Source organism: Pyrus communis, chromosome 16, assembly GCF_963583255.1.
Source record: "Pyrus communis chromosome 16, drPyrComm1.1, whole genome shotgun sequence".
NCBI lineage: Eukaryota > Viridiplantae > Streptophyta > Magnoliopsida > Rosales > Rosaceae > Pyrus > Pyrus communis.
In genome coordinates, this window is record NC_084818.1 from 11,554,917 (window position 1) to 11,581,178 (window position 26,262).

Here is a 26,262-nt window from a genome sequence, read left to right on the forward strand (position 1 = left end):
TTTTTTTCCCAATAAGTGGAGTCGGTTATATAAATCCTAAAACGTCATTGCACTCGGTCCTGTGTGATGTCCTGTGTTAGATCCAAGTACTCTAAGTCTTTTCTTAGAGTCTCTTCCAAAGTTTTCTTAGGTCTTCCTCTACCCCTTCGGCCCTAGACCTTTGTCCTGTAGTCGCATCTTCAAACCGAAGCGCAATAGCCTAAAACAGTTAAATATTATACAAAAATCAAAATCCGAAATTTTTCATGTCATGAATGTGTAACGTGTTAGAAGTTGTTACACATGATCTATTCGATATTTCGGACTATCAAATACTGAGTCTTTTAACAGTTAAATATTATACAAAAATCAAAATCCGACATTTTTCATGTCATGAATGTGTAATGTGTTAGAAATTGTTATTCACATGATTTATTTAATATTTTGGAGTGGGGGAATGAGAGGGAGAAATTAAGCGGGGCCTTTCAAATGAGGGGGGTGGGGATGCAATTACTGTTGTACCCCTGCTGGGTCTAGTGAAATTAATTTACCATTTTTCATGTTTTTGGCTGGAAATATGATTGGGGTTGGACTTTGGTGTTAAATATTTGCATGAAATTTTGTCTTTTCTTATCATTTTTTTTTTATAAAAATCAACAGGGAAGAGGAGAGTTGAATGCGTTAGATGTCAGAGTAGAAAAAAAAGAAATGTTTAGAATGGTAACCAAACAAAGTGAAATGCAACTAGGTAATCGGCTACATCTATTACTATAATTAGAATTTATTGGATTATTGGTTTTTAAACTAAAAATTTGCGAGTAATGGTCTCTGAACTTGTCACAGTGTAATCAATAATTTTTTGAGTAACTTCATTAGAACTTTGAGCTCCTATTGGTCTATGTACTTATAGTATTGCTTTAACGAAAATACTAATAGAGTTATCCAAGCTGACCATTATTTCACATAGTAACAAGTTTAGGGGACTCGATACTCACAGTTTCTTAGATCAAAGACCAAAGCTTCAACTCGACCAAAATTCAAGAATCAACGCTAATTTTCTCGCTTGGTTAATTTACGGTTGATATTTGTGCATTTGATTTATTCCTATTGATTTTTCACTAACTGATTAGTATCTTTTGTCACCAAAATAATTGTCCTACAGCTAGCTAGCTATAGGGTCAAGTGAGCATTAAATAGGTGGCCACACCCAAAAATAGCTATGAGACCAGAGATGTTGATGCGTTCAGATGCGATATTTGGGACCATCGTCGACCTGGATTTTTATGTTTGAAAAGTAAACCTTGCAAATACAGCTTTCTTTATATAATTCAATTCCTCACAAGCAAGCTTGTACATAAGATTTTTATCATTTTTGCTAGAAACTCTCTCCTCAAAATCACACAACATAGTTCAGAAATATACAAACGATAGAGAATACTGAATCAATTGAATTGAACAACGACAAACATTGTTGTATGACAAAATTTTCCAACATAACAATCCAATGTGTGATGATGTGCAACTTTGGTGACGGATATTTCTTTAAATTTTGAAATTTGAATCTATTCACTGCATATATCTTGAAATTTAAACTCATCTAACGGTGATAGATGAGTCGGTGAGCAAAAATATTCCCCTTTTCGACAATTCAATATTGAAAAATACTCTGATTTAATAAATGGTAGGTAATTTTAAACTTGGGTAGACGAGTATACTACTCTGACCAACCAATTTAAATCGCATCTGCTAATAGATTGAAATCAAACTCAAAATTTTCTGCTTTAAATTGGAGTCAAACTCAATTTTTCAGCTCGCTGTAAAAGGCCTAAATAATAGATTGACAAGACAATATCGTAAACTAATCTAATTTACGAAGGAAAAAAATTTCGAATAAGTAACCACATTGCCTTGTCAGCTCATGTAGACTTGCCATTTGACTTCGTAGTGAAGAAAATTGTCTCCCAAGAAATTAAATGTGGGAAGCATATAGGGAGCTGAATACTGTTGGAAGTTAGATCATCAATCCGAGCAAATTTAATAATTTCATTTAGGGGGTTGGTTGGAGTTGGTGAAGCCTTAAAGAGTTAACTGTTTACTACCATATCTAAATATGTTTCAACTTTTATGATTGCGTGCAAGGAATTAATTTTAGGACTTGTTTGGTTGCCTAGAAAATTGCCAATGCATACTGTTTTCAGCTCTAATGATACCTCCAATTAATTTTATAATTGCCAATGCATACTGTTTTCAGCTCTAATGATACCTCTTTTGGTTTCCAATCAAACTACTCCCGATATTGCCAAATGAATTGTTATTACGAGTATATCATTTATCGCTCGGAGAAACGTTCTTTTGTAAGACAATCTAAAATGTTAGATTGGTAATCTGAACCGATAGAAGTTGATTGTAATTGAATGTGTCGTTTATCAGCTGCTATTTTTTGGTGAGACTTGATTAAGCAGATGGTGACAACATCGAACTACACTTTGACTTTAATATCATCACTGGTAAAAAAGCACTAGTTTCTGACGGTGAATCAGCTTATGAAATGATAAGACATGCTGATGCACAATCTTCACACATTAAAGGAACGCATACAAAACATATTCATTAGCTGGATTCTCTGTCGTATCTATCCATTAACCATGAGAGTCGAACCAAGACGCCAAGGTGGTGGTATGTCAAGCCCATTACCCGACGTCATGTGTTTTAACTTGCTCACATGACATAACGTGATTTAGTTGGAAAACAGTCACCTTGACGTCCCAATTGGATGGTTCTCCAATGATATGTTCTACACTGTCCCCTTATTTACTAGCATAGAAGTTGTACCATCTTCAACAAGTTTGGATGCAAGTCTACGATAAATATGGTATGATTGATACCTAATGATTTATTGGAAATGAACCCGAAGCTCTATAACTATTGAATTGCCATACTGCAAAATAGTTAGAGAGAAGTGCCGATGGACAAAGAGTTGTTGGTCGCATATTAAAACCAAGTGGCTAACATTTCGAACGCTGGAAATGTCTATTATTGAGTATGGGATTACGAAAGACATTACCAGTGGTCTGGAAGGATAAGCAGTTCATAAAAACACACAAACTGGAAAACGGAAAATGCAGCATTCACATACCGTGATTTTCACAAATGTATAGCATTTCATCGACCATAAATGGATGCAAATGAGAAGTACCTAAGAATCATTTCCAATGCACTATGCTAATACTTGATCAAAAGCTAGAGCAAATCAGTAAAAATCTCAGGAAGCTAACCGACCAAAATTATTATCAAAATACGGCACTTTAAGTTACCAGGAACCTCCTCCTGCTCTGAATCTCTCCTGCGCTTCAGCTGCCTTGTCCTCTTGCAATTGCCTTACAAGTTGAATAATTTTGGGATTGTAAAAACGGTCGCGAACATACTTCTTCTCCTCAGCTTGTATTTCCTTGATAGCGCTGGGATATGGGTTTGGAGGAGGCCTCTTCCCTTGAAGGCGTGCAATTTTCTTCAAGCGGGAATATGCCTTCTTCTTCTCTTTTCTCTCCATCCGGTATTCCATCTAGAAGACAACGTGAAACAACAGTCAGAAAACAACTTAGAAAACGCACACATTTAGGGACAGGAAATCCAAATACATACATCAGCTACTGCCATTGCTTCTTCCTCAGCAACACCTTGCTCTTTCAACTCAAGTACCCGCAAACCAAATATACGGGCTGGAGGAGGATCAAAAGAAGAAATCCTATTCAAACATGATGAATAAGTTAATAAGCCTTGCGTTTTCTGATAAGAAGTTAATAAGTCTTCGGATTCACGCAACATGTTCAATCCTGAATTACCAACCACATCTACTAGCCAAGGATAAACTCATGACAAGACCAAACAAAAGTAACAAGACAACAACTCATATTATACCAAAAAACAAAGATAAACCATACTTGATTGCATCTTCATGTTTGGAATCTGGATGCTTCTGGAAAAACTTCTTTATGTAAACATCCTCTGGGAGAGTGATTTTCTGAATTGCATTTGCACGAGGAAACGTTACAGGCGGTGCCCTGAAAAATTCACAATACATGATGTTTTTAACAAATAAGTAAAACGAAAAGGCATTCCAAGAATTACAAAATGGTGAGAAAGAGGGGCAAACTTTTCCATGGCTTTGAGCCAAACAGGCTCGGCCTTGGCCAGGCCCTTCACCAGCTTTCTGGTTCTCGTAAGTAAATCTCCTTTTATGAACGACATAGTTGCCTCCCCTTAGGTTCTCCAACCAATGATTAATTTCTACCTAGAAACAAGAAAGCAGTAGATTAGCACAGCAGTGTACTAGCTGTTTGGTTGACTATAGTTTGTATTATCTGTTATTAACCACCAAGAGAAGAAGCTCAAAGTTTCATGGAGAGAATTTCCAACAAGATATACATTATAAATAAAAAAGCTTACTAGGATTATTAAATTATGCAAGGCAATCAAGTATTACAACAAATTAAAGATTTAAAATTTTACAAAACATAGAATCTGTAATCCAAAGAACAACGAAAGGAAGATTAACACCGGGAATTGATTTCAACACAGAACTGAATCATTAAAAGAAGAATTCATCTTTCGAACTTGGATGACTTACAAAAACTACATCACAAGGAGAATTTGACGAAAAACAAGTTCCATTGTCTACTAAAACCTTATTTAAACTGCCCTTGACATCAATTAAATTTTATTTTGGTACTAACAGAAAAACTAGTTCACAGATAAACCAAAGATAAACTAAACACAAAAACCAGCAAAAGCCCATTCAATCCATCATTGCTCAAAACCCATCTAATTGATAACAAACTAATCAAAACCCACCAAATCCCATATCCAGAATCCTAACATCATCTAAAATTTCAAATCTTTCGGCAAAGTTGAGGGGAACAGGAACTACCCACTTTAGCAAATTGCTCTACCAAGCTACCAAATTGAAAGAAAACAATTCAAAGACTGGAACTCAAATCAAAATTGAAGCTTTATATTATATGGGTTTTATTAACTTAGCAGAGATTGCTTCGCAGCACAAATCAAAGCAGAAAGGTTCATTTCGGAGAATTGGATATGCACTGATCGAAACCATATGAATAGAAAAAAAATACAAAAATTGAAATTATTCCGATAAAATAGCTAGAGACTGAAAACTCAGCAAGTGCAGTGGAGGATGAGTGGCGGTGTTACCTGGTAGAGGTGGCGTGAAGGCTGACAACGGGCAGAGAGAGATGGAGAAATGTCGAGGGAGAAGTGGGAGAAACGGTGATAGGAGAGTTTGGGTTACTCGAATTTGGGCTTTTCTATGGGGAAGAATTAAAGGGCGGGCTTTGTGTCTGTTTTTGGGTGCCCTCTATTGCCACCCAATTTATCTGCCTTCAAAACAAAACAAAAAAACAACTTTTGATAGAACAAGTGGATGTGGATGTGCCACTTAATACTACAGTCTAGTGGTATTCTCCGTCATCGATAAGTGATATGTTTTAGGTTCAATTCTCTCAAAAGTGAATTTGAACCACTTTTTTGCTAGCACATTATAAGGCTTAAACCACTTTCCCTCTCTGTTAGTGTAGATAATATCGTTTGTTCGAAAGAAAAAAAAATTGCATTGCAGTGGATCTCAGTAAAAGTCGAACTATGAAAAAGAGAGCACGACACTTATGTTTAACAAGTCAAACAAAGGATCTTGTTTATGCCAAGGTATCTTCAAATAAAATGCCTCCAGTTAAATCAACAATAGAAAGGAAAAAAATGCCTTAATTAAATTCGTGTAAAGGGTGCTCTCAGAATCAACTAAAGATGCAGCCTAATCTGAATTACCTGAAAATCTTACAAGTGCACCACTCGACAGCATTAACTCCAACTACCAATTACCAAAGCTCGGCCATTGAAGTCTACCGTATACTCTTAGAGCATCTCTTAAAGAAATGTTCAAATCAGTATTAATAATAAAAAAACTAACAACAATGTTTTCTAACAAAAAGCCAAATCTAACGTGGCATGACATTTATCATAATGCCACTAAGTACTACGGTTTAGTGGTATTCCTCTTCACTTATAAGTGAGAGGTATTTGGTTCGATTCTCGCCAAATGCGAATTTGAACCACTTTATTGTTAGCTCATTGTAAGATTAAGCTCGCTCTCCTCCTCTTCAATGTTAAATATAATTTGTTAAAGAAAAAAAAACATTTATTATAATAAAAATATAGTTTAATTTGACATATTAGGTGGAGAACAAAACTTTAAAAGATATCAAGGTGTTATATAAGCTGTTAAATTTAAATTTACGTTTGAAATTTGACATCTCCTTTGAAAATGCTCATAAGCTGTCACAATGTTTGGCATCGTTCGTTTTGATGTCCTTTGCTGAATCATAATTCTGATATTCTATCATTCCCAACTGAACGCTTTATTCAATCGTTGTCTGCTGAATAGTATGGTGATATTCAATTGTCACATCCCGAACAACTTTGTTGTGTTCCCTTTTTTATCATTTTATTCAAGACTATAATAGGAAGTATGAAATTCATCCATTGTGAATGAACTTCAAGAAAACTTAGGTGCCACAATAAAACTTAGGTGCCACAATAAACGAACAAACAAATCATATTTTAAGTATAAACACGGTCTAACAAGTTTTTTGACCTATTTACTTAAAATATAATATTTTTACCTCTCTTCTTTATCCCTCTCCAACAAAACGAATCATGAAACCCTAATGCCTAACGATCTAACCTCCCTTGTAAAAATAACGAAGAAATTAAGTAAAAACTTTTTTGGAGAATCAATAACCTTCTCTATTGTCATTAACTCGGTTTAAGCATGATTTTGTTGATTAAACAATTTAAACCAATCATTAATTAAATCAACCTTTCGAGGGCTAGGGATCTGCTGTCCCGAATTTGATGTCTCTTTTTGTGTCTCGTTCTCAATTTTTTGACACTTGTCTATTAATTTAACACCAAACTTAGCACTGCTAATTTTTTATAAACTAATTGAAAATTTAAAAATTAAAGAAAATAAAAACCCACTCGATAGCCATCCACTGCAACTACAGAATCCCATCGCCGATGGCCACTACAACCACACAACCTATCGCCTCCGACCACTGCAACCACACCAGTGACACCACCCCATCCCCGCCGACGCTGCTCCTCACAGCGGAGAAGCTTTATTTCCTTTCCTTTCTCTCCTTTCAAATTCCCATACTCTCGTCAATACGTGTGAAGTTTGAAGTTCGAAATTTGGGATATCTAATCGATCCATCTCGTCACAGCCGGCGAACAGTGTGTGAAGTTTGAAATTTGAGAATATCGTATCGAGTGATTGGGGGAGGATGCTAAAGGGTTTGGTGGTGGTGGCTGCGGTGATAGATTGAGAATATCTAATCTAATCGATCCATCTCGTGGCCGAAATGCATGGTGGGGAGGTTGGGTTTCACCAGCTCTGGTGCCTTTAATTTTTCAGTTTTTTCTTTTTAATCAAATTCTATGTAAAGTAACAGTGTTAAATTTACAGTTAAGTAAAGGAACATGTGTTGATTAGACAATTTAAATGTGGCTAACCAAGTCATTAATTAAATAAGCCTTCCAATGTAAAAACAAGGATTAACATAATAACAAAGTATAAATAAATTAAATAAAGTTTTCCACTAATGTAACAGGATAAATAACATATATGCACATTAGCACCTCAAATACTCCACTCTCGACATTAAAACACAACGAACGAAATAAACACAATCGCATCATTTAGACAGAACAAGGCCCCGACGGGGAGACCCGAATGGGATTACTATGTCAATCCCTGGTCTTGAATGGGATGGCTCTGATGACTATCTGATGGTAGAGTGCAGCAAGTGCAGCTCCGATGAATGGTCCGACCCAGAAGATCCACTGCAAACACAACAAATTCATTGAAGATGTAAGACACGTATCCTCAGCTCGCAAATTTAGATCTATGCAACATAATGATGTAAACAATTTAGTTTTACTCACATGATCATCCCATGCGTGGCCCTTGTTGTAGATGATGGCAGCCCCGAGACTCCTAGCAGGGTTGATGCCAGTTCCGGTGATGGGGATGGTTGCCAAATGCACCAAAAATACAGCAAACCCAATGGGGAGTGGAGCCAAGATCTGCGTTTCCATTCGTATATAAGAACAAGTTTATAGACATAGCTGCAAAAGGGATACCAGTTGCTACTACATGAAAGAGTTTCGTGTGATGCCTGAGCATCGTAGATAAAGTGTTCTAACAAGTACTATGTCGTAACCTTGAAGAATTTCATCACGTTCTAAATCACAGAGAAGATTGACTAGTCGGCATGGTAATTTTGGCACAAAGAAAAAGTTTGCAATCATGCACCAGAGCCATAAAACATTAACTTTCAACCAAAGATATTGCAATTAGCAACGACGATTGAGTGGCAGTTAGCTAACCGGTCAACCACAATATACTCAAAACTCAATGAAATCTATGCCTTAGTAACCATGGCATTACAATGATACAAGTAGACATATGCATAAATACAACATTTACAGAAAATAGTTAAGACCGCAGCGTGTAAACAAGTACTCAAGCAAAGGTGAGATATACTTACAGGGACATGAGAGTCTCTGGCATTTCTCTTGGCATCAGTGGCAGAGAAAACTGTGTACACAAGAACAAAAGTCCCAACAATCTCAGCGCCAAGGCCGTCACCCTTGGTATAGCCATGGTTCACCACATTAGCTCCACCGCCGAGCAACTCATACTGCTTCTTTTGGAACCCCTTCACCACCCCGGCACCAGCCATTGCGCCAAGGCTTTGCATGATGATGTAGAACACGGATCTGGTCAGGGAGAGCTTCCTTGCTAGGAAGAGACCAAATGTCACAGCTGGGTTTATGTGACCACCTGCCCAACAATCAAAGGTTAATATAATGTTACGACGAAATATGAAAATTGGTGAGGAAACATATGGTTTGAATTCATTTTTGGCTTCATTTATACACTGTCAACTTTTTACTGCAAAATAAAGATGCAGATTTTCATTTTTCCAGAAATTTGAATTTGTGAGGTAAAGTTATAAAAGACCAGTAAATCCAACAAGAAGATCAGGAACAAAGTTGATATCTTTAACAAGTCGAAATTTTTTTACTTTACTACTCTGATTTTCACCAGTAAAAATCGCTAACTATACAAGAATTTAAGAAACATAACCCTTACAGTTAATCCCAATAATCTAAAGTTCTCACTTTTTTCTTCTCTTTTTGGTAAGTGGTTTATTTCTTTTTCATCAATTTTCACACACCCAAGTGAAACAGAAAAGTCCTCCAATCCTCCAGTTGGTTCTCTCAGAAAGCTAAAGTAAAAGAAAAAGAAACTTTCTTTCTCCACTATTACTTTTCTTTCCCTCATTTTCCTGGGAACCAAACATGAACTTAAGAAACAACTCAAAACCCAAATATTCGTGTACGTATCTGCACATATTTAACCAAAAACTTACCAAAAAACACCAAAATAAAAGGAAGCACACCAAGCAACAGATCAAGCCAAAGAAACAAAAGAAAAAACAGGAGAGAAAGAGAGAGAGAGAGAGAGAGGGAGAAGTATACCTGAGACACCAGCAGTACAATAAACAAGGGCAAAGATGGTCCCACCAAAGGCCCATGCAATGCCCTGAATGCCCACAGAGGCACACTTGTTGGGTGCCCTGGAAACCCCCATGACAGTGAGGACAGTGATGTAGAGGAAGAGGAAGGTGGCCATGAACTCAGCAATCCCAGCCCTCCAGAAAGACCAGGACTTGAGCTCGCCGGGCTCGAACAGCGGCGCCGGCGGTGGCTCCTTGTAGTCCTTGTCTGTCTGTGCTGAGGTCCCTATGGGCTGCCTCTCTGAGAATTTGTTGGCTCCGAGCTTCACATCCTCTTCTTTACCCTCCATGGGTTTGTGTTTCTCTCTCTAGAACTCTCTGGTTTTCAAGGCTGTGCTGTTTCTCTCTCTTGAAAGAATGCAAGGGTTTGGCTTTTGGATGATTGAGTGAGAAATGGAGTGAGATTTATAAAGGAAAATTGTTTGTCTGTGTGAGCTGTTAAAGTATGTTAAACAAATGAAATGATGAAAAGGCATTTATTCCCTTTTTTTCTTTATCCACCTAAAATATATAAAAAAATTAATTAAAAAAATTAGATGATAACAACATTCTCGCTCGAAATCTCTGCGGTTTACCTTCTCCACTCTCATTTCATTCTTCAATGTCTAACCGGTCGACCAAACTAGAAATTGTTTAACCGTTTGATCACTATTGTAAAAATACATTATTTAATTTAAAAACATGATTCGTTTATTTATTAAATAATTAACATTTTATCACACGTATACACATGTGGTAATTAACCTTTTTATATTAGATTATGTCTTTTAAATTTTTTTAAATAACTATTTTATTAAAAAATTATTCAGAAAAAAAAATGAAGCAAAACCATGAAACCACCAACTAACATAAACGTTTTTTTTTTTAAATTAAAAATTCATTCAAAATTAAAATGTGGTGAACTACTTTAAATTCTTATGGTTCAATTGTAATTTTAAGAAGCCTTGGAGGACAATTTTTGGTATTTTGAATGTTTCATCATTTTATCCTTTTCATTTTATATATAGATTTACTAATTAATAAAACACTCATTGTCAACCACAATTCTATGAAATTATCAGTTTAACCCTTTAATTAAAACAGAATATGAATAAGAAATATGGGGCATAAATGTCACAACCAAATTTTGTTTTTTTTTTTAAAGCCTCACTACATGTAATCATAACATATCTCTAGTTAATTATAATAAAAAATAAAAAAAAAATAAAAACTTCTCACTATCACATTCTCTATCACTCTCTTCCTCTCTCTCCTTCTATTTCAAAAACAAAAATAAAAAAAATAAAAAAATTCCACACATTTTATATGTGTCCATATGCTATTGCTAGTATAGATTATAAAATGACTAAATGATTTCAAACTTAATTAATTTCTTTCAAAATGATCTAGTAAATAAATAATCATTCTACAACATTATAAGATCAAATGAGGATATTCAAATCAAACAAGTCAACAGTACTCGAAAATAAAATCAGTTTCATTATATCAGAGGGATTTTCTTCTGTATTTCTTGTGTTAATTAATTAATAAAATCAAACATTCTAGCATAAAACCAAGATATACATGAGTTACATCCTTTTCACATTTTGGTAGGTGAATTATTTGGAACTATTCTCAAAAGGTGTGTGCTTAATCTTAACCTCTTTGCCTTTTTCTAGTAAATACAAGTATTAGTGGTGATGGATGTTTTTATGCGGATTAATTAATCAAGAGATGTTTCTGGAGAGTGCAGGAAAGATGAGGACAACGTCGCTGTCACCAATCCATGTCGTGAATGGTGGGTTGTCTTTGTCTTTCCAGAGACCCGTTGGACAATTTAATCTTATTTCCCGCCACCTTTTCTTTTCTTCTTCGCTTTTATTTATTCCTTGCCTTTTAATCCACTTTTCCAATATTTTAAAGCTAAGTTTCATTTTAGTTATTTAAGAAGAACGTCTATTTAAACCATATTTGATAAATTATGTAATTTAGTTATCGATAATTGAATTATTATTTAAGTATAAATTAGTGTTGGGTAACGATAGAGAGATTAAAATTTTAAATTAAATTTGCAAACCAAATGATATGTTACCAATAGAAAATAAGTACGTTAATCAACGCTTAAATAATAATTTAATTATCAACAATCACATTTGGTTTGTAAATTTGGTTTAAAAAATTTGTTCTCCCTAGCATTACCTTTTATTTTGTATTGATGGCACATTATATAATTTATAGATATGATCTAGAAGGTTGGCCTATCGAGTACATTCACATTATGTTTCATTAATTTTATGTTTGATTCTTGTGAATGACGTTCTAATATTAAAATTTTGTGTGTTTATATCGACGATACTTTGTACATGTATTTGCATTTCTCATCATACGAATTAACGATACATAATTTTGTTATAGTATAACAATTTTTCTTCTGTAGTATTTAGTAGTATGAAAAATCGACGGTCATGATTGAACCAAGAAATTACTATCTTTCTTAACATGCTAATTTAATAAATAAAAGATCGGACTATCTTGTTATCCGGACTAGTGATGATAAACTAATAGCACCCAGTTAAACTAAAAACAAAAATGTGTTGGATGATAACGATAAGTTTAAAAAGAGGGAAAAAAAGAAGACCCTATTACCAAGGTATTTGCTTACAAAGCAAAGGGCAACTTTGGGCAATGAGATAATTTAATGCAACGGTATAAAACTGTCCCAATTGCTAACTTTTGGTTGTGAATTAGAACACAGCCCACAGAAAGAAAAAGAGAAGTTATGAATTTTGTAGAGGTTTGAGGAAATTTGGAGGTTTTGAAGACCGTTGAGAAAGGGACGGCAGCCTAAAAAGCATCAAACGACAGGTGAGGGTCTTCTACTTCTAGTAAAGAAAAGTGGAATATTTTGCAATAGCATGGAACACAACGGTTACATTTGTATATTTTAATAATTTTTTAATTAAAATAGTTTTTAAGATTAGCATAATTTTTTATTTTGATTTCTAAAATTTAAAATTGATAGAACTGTTTCCTGAGTTTGTTCATTATCAATTACTTTAATTATTGCTTGAAAAATTTCCATTAAATAAAAATAAAATGACAAAAAGTATGTGATAATGAGGGTATGTCCCTCGATGCTAGAAAAATAAAGAGCGCATGCATAGTGCAAAAGTCGCTACACTATAAAACAAATAAATTATGTACTAATGAAGTTTGAATTACTCAAAGACAAAGTGAGGAACATTGGGATTCTATCATAAAATCAATTAGTAATATGATAAGCAACTCAATTATTTATAAGCATATGCAAAGTCTCTTACAATGATTCTAAATCTTGTGCCCGCCCTAATTTTTACAATTTTTATTAAATCATGCACCATGCATGGACTTATTTGACCTTTCTTTTTTTTTTTTCTTTTTTTTCTTTTTTTTTTTATTAATATTGAAGCGAATAGCTTCTCATATGTTATGACTCAGTCTCTCTATGGCAGATGTTGGTGCACAAACTTTAATTTTTTTTATATATATTGACAGAAGGATAATTAGTATTGATCTATTCGAAGTTGTCATTGGTATGTGAATGATGCATGATCATTTTCCTATCAGAGGAGTAGCAGTTGATCTACCTCAAGGCTGGATAGATAAATGTTTGAATTTATGCAATTATTTTTTAACAATAGTTGCTGAATATAAAAAACTTATTACACGAGGTGCGTGGACTTATTCCAATTTTGTATTTAAGGGGAAAGAAATTTGAACATAGCATAATACTAATTTTCAACTCATACCGTAATTCTAATTTAGTGTCACACATTCTCCCACCAGTTGAGCTAAGACCAAATACTTTGGTATCCCAATATATTACTAATACGAATATAATTGATTAAACCATTGATTAATAGAATTATTATCTATCTGTATGTATATATCCACATTATCCATGCCCTATTTATATAAACGAAAAAAAAAGATAGTAGGAATGAATCGTTGCTAAAAACACGCACAAATGAGTAGGATCGAGGGAGAGACCATGAAGGCTGAGAAATTTTTAGCTGCGAAAGAAATATAAGTGATAAATTACGTGTTTTAATAGGAATAATGAGAAATTTATTTTTTAAGTTATTAACTTTTTAGCACATATATTCTATCATTTATTTAATGACACGTAATGTACCATCCTGTATACTGATCACATTAAAAAATCTCTTCATGAATGCTTTTGTTTGAAACTCCTTTGAAAATCCTGTCTCAAAGGATTAGCCGGTCATTCACTCAATCCAACTCATACCATTGCTATGATCCTCTGGTGCCTGTGACCTACTCACACGCCTCCGTGGGCACCATCTCAATCATGCTGACACTTCACGTTTTCAACCACCACGCACTTTTCATCGACCGTCCATTAACCCTACAGTCCACGTGGCAGCCATTGGATGTCATGTTGTAGAAGACTTACACGAAATAAGTTTATTATCATCGTAATGTCTCTGTTTAATAAGATAATGATATATTTAAGTTTATCTATATACATAACATTATCTTATTAATCCAGGACGTTACGATGACGATAATCTTTTGTCTAAAATGTCACGATTACGATGAATTTGTTCCATCAATTGCTCTGTGTGGTGCATGTTTTCTTGATACATTATTCTAACAAAGCTCAGGTGCTCAGCCGACCAACACATGAAGTGTCTCACGTGTAAGTCATGTGACTTAAAGTGACAAAAATATGCGTTGGGGCCCAAAAATCTCACGTACAAGCTCAATCACATCTCGAAGCCCGATTGTCATAAAAATACCCCTCGCCAAGCTTAAATACATGCAAATGTGCGAAATCAAGAAGGAAGCGTATTTACAATCACATCACACCAATAAAATAATAATATTTGAGCAGGGCGTTTGCATGATCACAACAAGCCCATGAAAATTCATGCATATCTATTGCACCATGCTTTGTCATGATGTTGTCATTGTAGACAAGTCAAGCTAACCACGCTACAAGATAAAATGAGCCCAAGCCACGTATTAGGGCTTGACAAGTGGATTGTGGTGTGGATGGTTATAGAAGATTATCGGGCCTATATGAAACCAAAATTGTGGAAGACTTTGAATTGCTTGGAGCACCAAAAGTCCAAGCTCATGATTCTTGAGTTCCACGTAGGTAGGTCTAGAAGAGAACAAACCAAGTTTCCCTTTCCCTTAGCAAGCAAACCAACCCACTTAGGAAGAAACAAGAACCCAAAGCTTCAGGATCATGTGAAATCCTAGTGCAAAGCTTTCCTTAATGAGGAGAGAAGAGATCTTTCTCTTCCAAGCTCACACAGAAAAATGAGGAAGGAAAACAAGGAGTAGCTTTGTTAAAAGTAACGCATGTGGAGAATTGACCAGGGAAGAGGGCTTTATGGGTAGAGTGCGCAACTTAATCTTCAGGGAAGCAACGATGTTCATCAATGTTGAACCAAAAATGAAGGTCATAGATGTGCCAAGGGAAAGAAAGAGGAAGACTAAGCCGAAACGGGAGGAAACAAGGAAGTCAAGGGATTCCCTAAGGAAAGCAAGAAAGAGACCATGCACCTACAAAAGGGAAAGATTAACTCAATGCAAAGGAGAGACAAGGTAGAGAGGGAGAGAGATGATTCAAGATTAAATTGCACAAGGCATGGAAATTCTTCTCAAAGTGCAGAAAGCCTTGAATCCTTAGGAAATCACTTTTTTGGAGTTTTAGGGTTATTTGAGGTTTCCTTTGAGCTTCCTTAGCCATTATAACACCCTTAGACCCTTAGGAAATCCAGATGATTCATCTTTCAAAACCATGCAACCATGCACAAGTTTGATCTTATGCTAAACTAATAAGCTTCTAACTTCCACACCACGCCCCTCTTGGGCAAGCCATAATTTTCCTTAATCATTCATTTTTTGCGCCGCTAATACAAGCGGAGCATTTCCTAAGATGCGCTAATTCTTTTGAGGTATCTTGGGACTTGGTGTTGGAACGAACCAAGGAAAGTACAAGGATTTCCACCAAGACTCAAGTCCAACTCAACCTAAAAGTCCCCTCAACAATATGAATAGAATAATTTTGAATCTTATAATAAAAATAAGTGTTAAGAATTTAATTTCTACTCGCGTAATAATTCAGATATCAACTCGCACAGTACTCAATATATTGAGCACAAGTCTTAGAAACAAACAAGCATTAATGTCTTAGCAAATAAAGTAAAATGTTGCAGTGTGCAAGTAAAGTAGGGGCCCTTTAGCTAATTAAAAATTATATACAACAGGTGGTTGATCTCTCTAGTGGATAGACACTTTTTATTTTATTTTTTCATAGATAAGTAATATAGTTTGTAATATAAAAAAGAACCCTAATATGCACAGAGAAAGCCGATGGGCCAAATTTAAATCAGAGAACATGAGTATGAACTCATCCATGACCAAAGCCCACACCAAAAGGTAGTTTGTTGGGGCCCAACGAGTTCGATGATTAGGATTAGTTCAATTCCACATCAGCATTGTTATTCCTATTTTTTCATCAAAGCGCATTTTCCAATCTTTAACTTCAGCAGCATTAACTCTTAAACCCAATTTAACAATTTGAATTAGTTTTTTAATTCTACAATTTTCGCAAAGAAACTTCACACTGAGCAGTTACTAAAACAACAATAATTTTTGTTTCATACATCGGTATCACAAAAGGTAAAAACCTCTAAAAACTAGATCCGGATTCCATCCATACATGGCACGCCATCAAATTCTTCCTGATCTAGTCTCGGCAAATTAATCTTCGTGACATTCCACCAGCAACATTCTAGCACTTTGACAAATCTTGCTTCAAATCTCTTGAAAATTCTTCCTTTTTCTCTCTTTACTCCAATTGACTTACAAAATGTAAAAAAACGACTCATATAAAAGAAACTAAACAAAATAGTGAAGAAAAGGGTAATAAAAGTAATGACTGATTAAACACTTAATCAACTGACTATGTGATGTATTAGTGACATGACTCATAAGAAAATATGCCCTACGAAGGAGAATTTTTTCTGTTCAGATTCCAGACCAGGTGGCTCATACAAATGAGGATTCTCTTGGGATCCTCTTTGTGAGGATCTAAAAGATTCTTTAATTATGTTTATTTATAATAAATCGTGCGGTCAGTTTTCATCAGATACTATTTGTGGTTAATTTTAAATAAAATATTTAAAATAATTTATGAACATACAATATACAATGATTAAAAAATTTCCTGAAATCATCACAAAGAAGATTCGAAGAGGATGCTCATTCGGCTCATACACTAATGACTCACCACCGACGATGGTCTCGCACAAAAACCTCTCACTGCATCGAGTTTCAACTCAATATTCAGTGTCCAACTATCTAAGGGGCGTACGGGCCTCAATGATGGGAACCATTTTCAATCAAAGGCTGCTAATTACCAGCTCACATTGATGATCAATATGATCCATTGATTAAGGTGGGCCCGGACCAGGAAGTGTACAAACAAACAACACTAATCAATCAAATCAAAATAAATACAAGAGGTCAGGAAACCCTAACGAAACGCTGACGTGTGATTTGCAGACCTTTTGATTTTTGACGCAATTTCAGTCACACAAAGAGGCTTTTTTTTATTTTTTATTTTTTTCTAAAATTTATTCGCAATTTTATCCATTTTTGGGATTCGCCGACAACCGCCAAATCTCTGCATTCAAAGCTCCCTCTACCTGGAATCCGTACATTTCGTATGTCTCCTTCGTGTTAATTAATTATCTATCCTTTTGCTTTTCTTTACCATGTTTTTTCACCCTTCTGGATGCCTGTTTGGTTGCCCAGAAAGTGCAGGAAAAATGGAAATGATTGAATGGAAAAATGAAATTGCTAAGTACCCCTTAATCCGGAGCTCGGTGAACTAAAATCTTTAGGAAAAACAATCATTTATTTGTAATAAAAGTTAGTTTAATCGAGAAATTCAGCTAAAATACCTATGAATTGCAATTTTTCTCACTTGATTTAGGGCAATATAATCACCAGAATGCTTTTTCATGTACTTTGGAATAAATGGAATTAAGTTTAGTGGAAATATATATATGTATGAAGTATAGATTTGTTAGTTAAAATTGGAACTTGTAATGTTTCATGGCAAGTAAGAGCTGGGTATATGTTTTGAGAGCGATATTCTAATCTAATCTAAACGAGGGAGTGGTGATTGCAAAGGGTGGTTTACTGCCCTAGCTAACTTGGGTTTATGTTAAATTTGTGTAAACTTTAATTTTGGGTAAGGATTTGCATAAAAGGGCTGCTAATTATAATTTTGTTTGACTTAACAGGGTATCAGCAAGTTGTTGCATAAGAAGCATAAAGCTGTTTTCTTTTGCCTGATGCACTCCAGTTTTTAAGCCTCAGAACTTGGGATTGTTCAAATGTCAGAAGGTGACATGACTGTTATTAAACCTGAGGTATTATCACTTTTCCGTACACGTTCTTCGGGCTTCTTTTTATGCCCCTAAATGCATTATGTTTTCTTTTCTTTGTTCTTCAAGCCATAGTCGAATCGATTGTTTTCTGTTTTTCGTTTCTTTCGAATGCTTGTAGCTGCCTCTACTTGTTGAGTCTTAATTTGTTCTCTCTTTTTATTTTTGTTTATTTGGAGGGGGTAAGGTGGGTGGGTTGTTTAACTGTTTTATATTTTTCGTTTACTTTGTAATGTTGGAATTCTAAAGCCACATCGGTGCCAACTCATTGTCAGATGATGAAGTCTTATATCTGGCTTCAGACTACCGACGGTTCAATCCAACAAGTGGAACAAGAAGTTGCCATGTATTGCCCCATGATATGCAAAGAAAATATACAGAAAGGGATGGGAGCTTCCAAGAACCATGCAATATCTCTTCCTGAAAGAGTCAGTACTGCAATGTTGAGCTTAATTCTTGATTACTGCAGGTTTCATCAAGTACCAGGTCGCTCGAACAAGGTTCTACATGTTTTTGGAATGTCATTCTGTTTTCCTTCTTTCTGAGTCTATGCCCTCTGTCTGTTTTGCATAAATTTGAGCTACTGAGGACATTAATCTCCACCTGCACACTGGATTAAATGTTTACTCTGATGCTGGCGTAAACTCGGCACAATCATATGACTCGGCACCACTTGTTTATGTAGGAGTGCAAGGCTTTTGATGAAAAATATATCCGAATGGACACAAAGTTGCTCTGTGAGTTGACTACAGCTGCTGACAGCCTCCAATTCAAACCATTGCTGGATCTTACTAGTCGTGCTCTTGCACGAATAATTGAAGGGAAAACACCTGAGGAGATACGTGAAATATTTCATCTCCCTGATGATCTTACAGAGGTCTCCGATGCTTGAGATATCTGTGTATGCTTAGCAAAAACTTGGTGTTTCTTTGTTGTTTTTAACACCACTAAGAAATCATCCAGGAAGAGAAGTTGGAGCCTTTGAAAAATTCAACTGACGATCCACGCATCCGGCTTTTGAATCGATTATATGCAAGAAAGAGGAGGGAACTTCAGGAAAGAGAGAAATTGAAGGTGACTTTGGTATTTGATGAATCTGAATTCAAAACATATTTACATAATACGTTTTCTGGCTTTTATACTATGCTAAATAATATATCCTTCTTATTGGTAGTCATTATTGAACCTTCCATGCTTTTCAGAATGCCGAGCTTGAAGAAGAGCAAAACGATGAACGTTCAGTTGATGATCTCTTGTCATTCATTAATGGAGAAATTGGAGGTATACCTGAGTAATTGCTCTCTTATTCCTTGACTGCATAGTTATTGTTAATTGAGAAATTGGATTTATCATTAAGTAGCTTGTAGTTCCAACGAGCAAATTGCACAACGCACACTTGATACTAATTTTTTCAGGATTGCATTAGCCCACATTATACTGTACTTGGGAGTACTTAAGATTCCTTTAAATGGGATTTGAAGTGTAGTGTCTTAGTCGTCTATTTTTACTTTATTTCCTTTTGAAGGCCTCATTGGAGGTAAGGAAATTATGTTTCACAGATTCCAAAGGGATTAAAACTTCCAAGAACAAAAAGAAGAATCGCAGGAGAAAAGATCAGCAGAAAAGCACGTGTCTATATGAGGCCAATGAGATCCATGAGGTTTGAATCACTAATGTGGTCTTGAACTTATAATTTCCACTTGAGTTGTTACGTAGCTAAATTTTCTTCATTTTTCTTTTCGCCCAAATGTTGTAGGTGTCGAGCAATCTTAACTTTGCTTGCCCCAGTGATGAACTCAACAAATTTATGCCTAGTTCTAGTTTGACATTAAAACTACAAGATCTAAAGGATGATAGGGTGGAGGATATGATTGGGTTTGATGATGAGATTGATCCGGCATTGAAGGAAAAAACTGATAGGTTTGTCTGCAAGTATTTTGGGTTATTACATGATTTGCAATATAATCTTATCTTTTTTAATTTTGGTGGATAAAAAAAAAATATATATCACGTCGAGCAACATGTGGAAGAAAAAGTACGGAATTGAACTGAGTGGTAATAACTTTGTCGATGATGACTTTAGTATGAAAAGCTTAAGGAAACAGAATGGTGGATCTCATTATGGTGCAACTTCGTTGCTTTTTTATTTATTTATTTTTATTTTTATTTTTTATGAACGCAGTTCTGAAATTGAAGATATGCAATTAGAAGATGAAATTTGATACCTGCAAAAGAATTTCAAATTGTGATATGTTTTTCAACGTTGAAGAGTTTGCTTATAAACTAAATAGCTATTAGTGTAGTGGTATTTCTCCACTTCTTTTTTAAACTGTCCCATGTTCAAATCCACTCCTCACCCAGCTAAGAAGATGACAAAAGTTACGTAAAAAGGTTGGTCTGTGATAGAAATGAGTAAACATTGGGGACAATGTTTTGCCTTTGCTAGCTCTTTATGGTGGCTCTGAAAGATGTTGGTTTTTGATTTTCTGTGTGTAATAGTTGTTTGGACATTTTAAATATATATTTGTTTATGTTTATAAAGAAAAAGAGCTCTCATTCTGGTCATCACCATTAAGCATCTGTTGTGAAACATGTTTCCACCCTCCCTCTCTTCTGGTTCTGCAAATCTTTTCTCTCTAGTCAGTATTTTTTAGTTTCTGATAAGGATGTAAATCGAAATTTCAAGTTGCGTCCTCCACCATGGTTCTGCATGTAAATACGCAATTTATAGAGACAAAACTTGTTCTTGCTTACATATTTTAAATCGTTGTTCAGGGAGGTTGAAGATTTTGCTCGGAGGTTGAATTCAGACTGGCCTGAAAGGATGCAAGAGATCCTATCTTTGGGTCAGGAAAGGAGGCCTGTACCATTTTCCATTAATGGAAACGGTTCTTTCAGAAGATATGCTTGTATGTTCTCTTTCTTCTTACTTTTTTGTTCCCTTTCCAAAGCTTCTACAGTTGTTGTTGTTTTTTTTTTTTCGGGATACATAATACTCTTGTCGCATAAGTAAATCTGTGCTAAGATATTTTCGTTACTTTCTTTTCGTAAGTAAGGTTACAAATGCTTTACATGTTTCTCCTTTCAAATAGCTTTTGAACCTAATGACATGCATTGTTCCTTGAGACCAAGGGTGGAGGGCGAGTGCTAATCCCGGTGGGTCTGTGAAGCTTACCTATGCAACCTGAAAATAAATTTTCACCATTCCTCTTTACCATATGATGTCCATAAAAGTATATAGTTGTGGAGCGAAGGTTGGAAAGTATAATCTGTTTCCCTGTCTCCTACGTGTGGTTTTCCAAAATATCTTTTTTTTTTTTTTTTTCATGGGCTGATGAATATTATGCATTAGAATTTATTTTTGTCTTCCTGGTTATTCATAATTGGCTGTTCTGTTTCTGTCACGTTATTATTTTACCAAGCCAGAGGAATTGATATCGATATCGATATCGATATCGTCTCCCTTCCCCTTTCACCCAAGTTAGCTGTGCATTAGCTATTTGATTAGTGATATTCCCTCACTCAGACAAGCTTAATTCCACTAATATTTGAATACATTGTATAACATCTCTTTCTTCTTGGAACTCCGGAGTGCGTATCTGTTTTATCTGCTTCTGTATGGCATGTTCTTCACTCAAGGATCAGAACAAGCCACAAACGATAAACTCCAGAGCACTTATTCAGCATTACATTCCCTATTAGCTGGAGTTGGATTTTCGGGGCTACTCTTTGTATGTTAGGGCAACAAATAAATAAAAAAAATAATACTTTTGCCTCTATTTTTATGAGCCAAACTTGTTCGTTTATCACAATCTTGTATGAGGTTGCACAAACTGGTCGTCTCACTTATTTTGGCATTTGTTTAACAAGTTCAATGTAGTTTTGAAATTTTGATTCATGTCCTTCGTTTAGTGTCACCCTTTTTAGTCTCTTACACAGCTCTTCGATCTTGGCCTTCAATTTGGAACGCAGTCTATTCATCCATTAATTCATAACAAAATGGGAAAAATTGAAACTAAAACCATAAATACTTGTGTAAAACTACAACTCGACAATGAGCCAAATACAACTCCAACTGATGAATTTGGAGAAATTCCAACTTATTGTTACAAGTAACAGTAGAGCTCTTCATTCTGTAAAATCCCTTCCACCGTAACTTTAAGTCGTTGCATTCTTCTTCTCCTTCAGGCTCCTTCTCCAACCCTAAGTCCAAAGGGTTAGCATGTCGTACCAAACAAGATGATGAACGAGCTATAAAATTTCAGGTAAACCACAGGCGTTAGCTGTTTGCCGGGAGTTTAAACGAGAAGAAGATATGTATATTAATTGTAATATTATTCATCATGTGACAGAAAACTTACAGTTTATTCATCAAGCATTCTTCGTTGCATGAACAATGCCACCTTGACATAAAGCCAATCATTTAAACCATTCAAGAGTTTGAAGTACATGTATCTCCATGACCTGTTGAATATCAAACTCCCACAAACTCCCCAGAATCCAACGACAAATCCAAGCCCCAAAGTCACGTAAAATCCAGGTGTTATAAACCCGTCATTATCTTCATCTTGATTGTCTACCACTGGTTGCTTCTCCAGAGTTGTTTCCTTAGGACAGCACATACGTTCAAGTGGAATTCCACAAAGGAGAGGATTTCCAGCAAAAACAGTGGCGTCATAGGGTTGAAGTTGAGACCCGATGGGAATTTTTCCAGACAGGTTGTTGTTGGACAAGTCCAACTTACCAAGGCCAGATATTCCAATGAGACTTGTTGGAATTGTACCATGTATTTGGTTGTTTGACAAATCAAGCAAATCTAAAGACTGCAACTTCCCTATTTTTGGAGTTATTTGACCTGTTAAGTTGTTTCTTGATAGGTTTAAAGAAGTCAGCCCCACAAGATCAGTGACTTCACTAGGAATCTCCCCCGTTAATCGATTACTTGATAGATGGATACTCTTTACAAGCCCCAGAATACTTTTGTATTTGTACATTATTCCATTGCATATCAAGGATACTTCGTCTTCATAATAAAAAATACGGAGAGCAATATCACTGGAGGTTACCTTAAATCGGTGAGTGATAGTTGGACTTGAACTTCCTCTTAGAGCCAAATGAGTCAAATTGTTGAGACATTTGGGTATACTTCCGGAGATGTTATTCATCGAGAAATCCAGAATTTGAATGCTTCCCATATTACACAATTGTGATGGAATGCTTCCATAGAAGTGATTAGAACGGAGGATAAGGATAATCAAATTTGGAAGTCCAACCCCTAACCATTCAGGTATCAAACCTGATAATTTATTTTCTCCAACATCAAAAACTATGAGACTTGTACAGTTCTGCAAAGATGAAGGCAATTCTCCCACAAGTCCATTATTGTTTAGGTTCAATGTTTGAATTGAAGATAAAGAGCCCATTGTGGCAGGAATTCTCCCCAAAAAACGGTTGTCACTCAAATCAAGAACTAAAAGATTTTTGAAATGAGTCCAGTAATCGGGAAGTTCTCCATGTAAATGGTTGCTCGAGAGATCAAGCAATCTTAAATTACTTGCGTTAATTGGAAACAACAAAGAAAACAACCCTGAAAACTTATTGTGGGAGAGAAAGAGAGATGACGAGGCTTTCAATAGGAATGGAGGGACTTCACCTTCCAATTGGTTCCAACTCAAATTTAGTTGACTAGAGAAACATACAAAATTGATTTGCGAGTTTGGAATTGTTCCTCTAATTTGGTTGTTGGAGAGATCTACATAACCAATTTTAGGAGCATGAGACAGCCTTTCCCAAAACCAACTTGGAAGGATATCAGAAATTCCTGCATTAGAAATATCAAGACTCTGATAACTTTTTTGAGTTCGAAGCCAGTTTGGAAAATGTGGACCCATCTTGCAAGACCCCAAGATTATAGAATCCAATTGGAAGGGAGGAACCCATGTAGAATGGAAGTTTAAAGTTAGGGAGGTAGAGGACAGAGACAAAGATCTTAATCTGGAGAGACCTGAGAAATGACTTTCTGAAATCACCCCTTCAAATTGGTTAGAAGAGAGATCTAGATATGCAAGAGAGCTCATGTTTCCAATGACATCGGGAAATAAGCCAGTTAACTGGTTGTAAGAGACGTCAAGATGAACAAGGCTGGCATTGTATTTGGACAACCAAAGAAATATGGAAGAAGTGAGTTGGTTGAAACTGAGATCAACATGAGCAAGAGATTTAGAAGAATTTATGTTAAAAAGAGTACTGAAATGAATTGCAGGAGAAGAAAGACTGCAATTTGACAGTGTCAAGTTTGTAAGTTTGGGGAGCTTACTAACCGTTTCCAACCAGTCAGGAACATTACTAAGATTGTTGTAACTCAGGTCCAAATATGTTAAAGCAGAAAGATGAGGCAGCCATGAATTCAGATTTTCTACATTAGCAAAGTTATTGGATCTGAGATCAAGATGAACAAGGCTGGCATTGTATTTGGACAACCAAAGAAATATGGAAGAAGTGAGTTGGTTGAAACTGAGATCAACATGAGCAAGAGATTTAGAAGAATTTATGTTAAAAATAGTACTGGAATGAATTGCAGGAGAAGAAAGACTGCAATTTGACAGTGTCAAGTTTGTAAGTTTGGGGAGCTTATTAACTACTTCCAGCCAGTCAGGAACATTACTGAGATTATTGGAACCCAGGTCCAAATATGTTAAAGCAGAAAGATGAGGCAGCCATGAATTCATGTTTTCTACATTAGCAAAGTGATTGAACCTGAGATCAAGATATTGCAAGCGTGTAAGGTTTCCGACCTGACTTGGAAATCGACCACCAAAAGAAGCATCCCAGAGATCGAGGTGTCTTAAATTGGAAAGAGAACCAATGAAATATGGAAGTTGGGTCCCAGTGAAGTTAATGGAAGAAAGGTCCAAATATTTCAAATGCTGCAACTCAATTAGTTTAGGACTCATCATTTTACCTTGCAAATAATATTCGAGATATTCCGGCTGTCCTTTCTGTTGAAGTGAGTAAGCTTCATTCAAAAAATACCACCCAAGATGAAGTTGAGTAACATGGTTGGTTCGGTTGCTGCAGTGGACGCCTACCCATTTGCAACAATCTTGCTTCTGTTCTTCTCTTCCCCACGAAGAGAGGAGATTGTAGTCATCCACGAGGCCCAGTTTGAAAGCAAGGAGTGCTTCTCTTTCCCTCTCAAAGCACCTCGTCACTCCTGCTGAAGAAATATTATTGAATCCAAGGGAAAGGGAAGGGTTGACAACACATTGTAGTAAAATTACCACCACAATTAAAGCACGAAAGAGTTTGTTCAAGCACCTGATTCCGTCACCCTCCATCTTAATTGAACTAAATCAACCAAGAGACAATTGAAGAAGGAAGAAAAACTGTGGATTCAGGATTTTGATTTAGGAGCAAAAGGAAAGCTGCAAGTGTAGTTCAAATGGTGAGGACTCAGGGGGTATGGAAAACAACCGACAGTGTAATGTGTTGGGTGTGAATAAATGTTGGTTGGGAAAACTAGGTTTTATAGTTTGTTAGAATAATGTATTTGCCTTAGAGTTAGGCATGAATCTTACTTTACATGGGCTGCTTTCTCTCAAGTCAAAAGTAAAAAGGGCAGGCAGAGATATAATTACTCAAAAACGTGTTCGTTGTTTTTTTGTATATGTAAGAAAGAGGACTTTCGTTGAATTGGGGAGAATCCATGCGTAGGAAAGGGACGGCTTCAGGCCATAACAACTCATAAAACGTCTTTTAGCTCTTGAGAGAACAAATTAACGTTTAATTCCAAAAAGTTAAAAACAGTAAAAAAATTTGTCTGCAAATTAAATTCCACACGTGTGAATGATTCCCACTATTCTCTCTCTTGCTCTCTCTAGTATGTACTAGAAAGTAAAGTCTGCGCAATACTGCGGATTTAAAATTAGAAACTTTAATAAAAAGCTTTAGATACTGTTCATTTTAACGAAAAACCATATTTTTACACTAAAAAGTCAATTTTGATACCATTCACTTTACCCTTTATTTTGTCCTTATCGTTAAAACTCAAAGTTTTTAAGCCATTTCCATTAGTTTTCTGTTTAAAATTGCTAGAAAGATTATGTTTAGAAGATGTAAACATTATGTTATAGAAGAATGGGAAAAGTTGTTTAAAGGAGGTATCCGAAAAG

At 35.6% G+C, this 26,262-nt stretch overlaps 4 protein-coding genes across 5 annotated transcripts; 1 reads left to right on the plus strand and 3 right to left on the minus strand.

Annotated features, from left to right (window-relative positions):
* Positions 1–3,027: 3,027 nt before the first annotated feature.
* On the minus strand, positions 3,028–5,345 carry LOC137720714 (uncharacterized). 2 transcript variants are annotated; one of them, XM_068459820.1, is made up of 5 exons: positions 5,191–5,345; positions 4,133–4,270; positions 3,921–4,040; positions 3,622–3,724; positions 3,028–3,541 (listed from the first exon to the last, which is right to left on the minus strand). In XM_068459820.1, the coding sequence occupies exons 2-5, from the start codon at positions 4,225–4,227 to the stop codon at positions 3,290–3,292; spliced, it is 570 nt and encodes a 189-aa protein (XP_068315921.1). In that variant the 5' UTR covers positions 4,228–4,270; positions 5,191–5,345; the 3' UTR covers positions 3,028–3,289. The 2 variants fall into 2 exon arrangements, with proteins under 2 accessions (XP_068315921.1, XP_068315922.1); XM_068459821.1 differs by lacking the exon at positions 5,191–5,345 and adding an exon at positions 5,013–5,152.
* A 2,249-nt stretch (positions 5,346–7,594) lies between these two features.
* LOC137720975 (aquaporin PIP1-1) lies at positions 7,595–10,008 on the minus strand. The gene is made up of 4 exons (XM_068460102.1): positions 9,601–10,008; positions 8,604–8,899; positions 7,999–8,139; positions 7,595–7,896 (listed from the first exon to the last, which is right to left on the minus strand). Exons 1-4 carry the CDS (start codon positions 9,926–9,928, stop codon positions 7,801–7,803), a joined length of 861 nt encoding a protein of 286 aa, XP_068316203.1. The 5' UTR covers positions 9,929–10,008; the 3' UTR covers positions 7,595–7,800.
* A 7,216-nt stretch (positions 10,009–17,224) lies between these two features.
* Positions 17,225–21,242, plus strand: LOC137719804 (SKP1-like protein 21). Its single transcript, XM_068458821.1, has 10 exons — positions 17,225–17,362; positions 17,948–18,076; positions 18,367–18,591; positions 18,777–18,968; positions 19,055–19,165; positions 19,294–19,372; positions 19,651–19,751; positions 19,848–20,011; positions 20,867–21,000; positions 21,184–21,242. The coding sequence occupies exons 2-10, from the start codon at positions 18,041–18,043 to the stop codon at positions 21,240–21,242; spliced, it is 1,101 nt and encodes a 366-aa protein (XP_068314922.1). The 5' UTR covers positions 17,225–17,362; positions 17,948–18,040.
* Positions 21,243–22,208: 966 nt separating this feature from the next.
* LOC137721305 (receptor-like protein EIX2) lies at positions 22,209–25,574 on the minus strand. The gene is made up of 2 exons (XM_068460410.1): positions 22,453–25,574; positions 22,209–22,342 (listed from the first exon to the last, which is right to left on the minus strand). The coding sequence occupies exon 1, from the start codon at positions 25,426–25,428 to the stop codon at positions 22,456–22,458; it is 2,973 nt and encodes a 990-aa protein (XP_068316511.1). The 5' UTR covers positions 25,429–25,574; the 3' UTR covers positions 22,209–22,342; positions 22,453–22,455.
* Between the last annotated feature and the right edge of the window lie 688 nt (positions 25,575–26,262).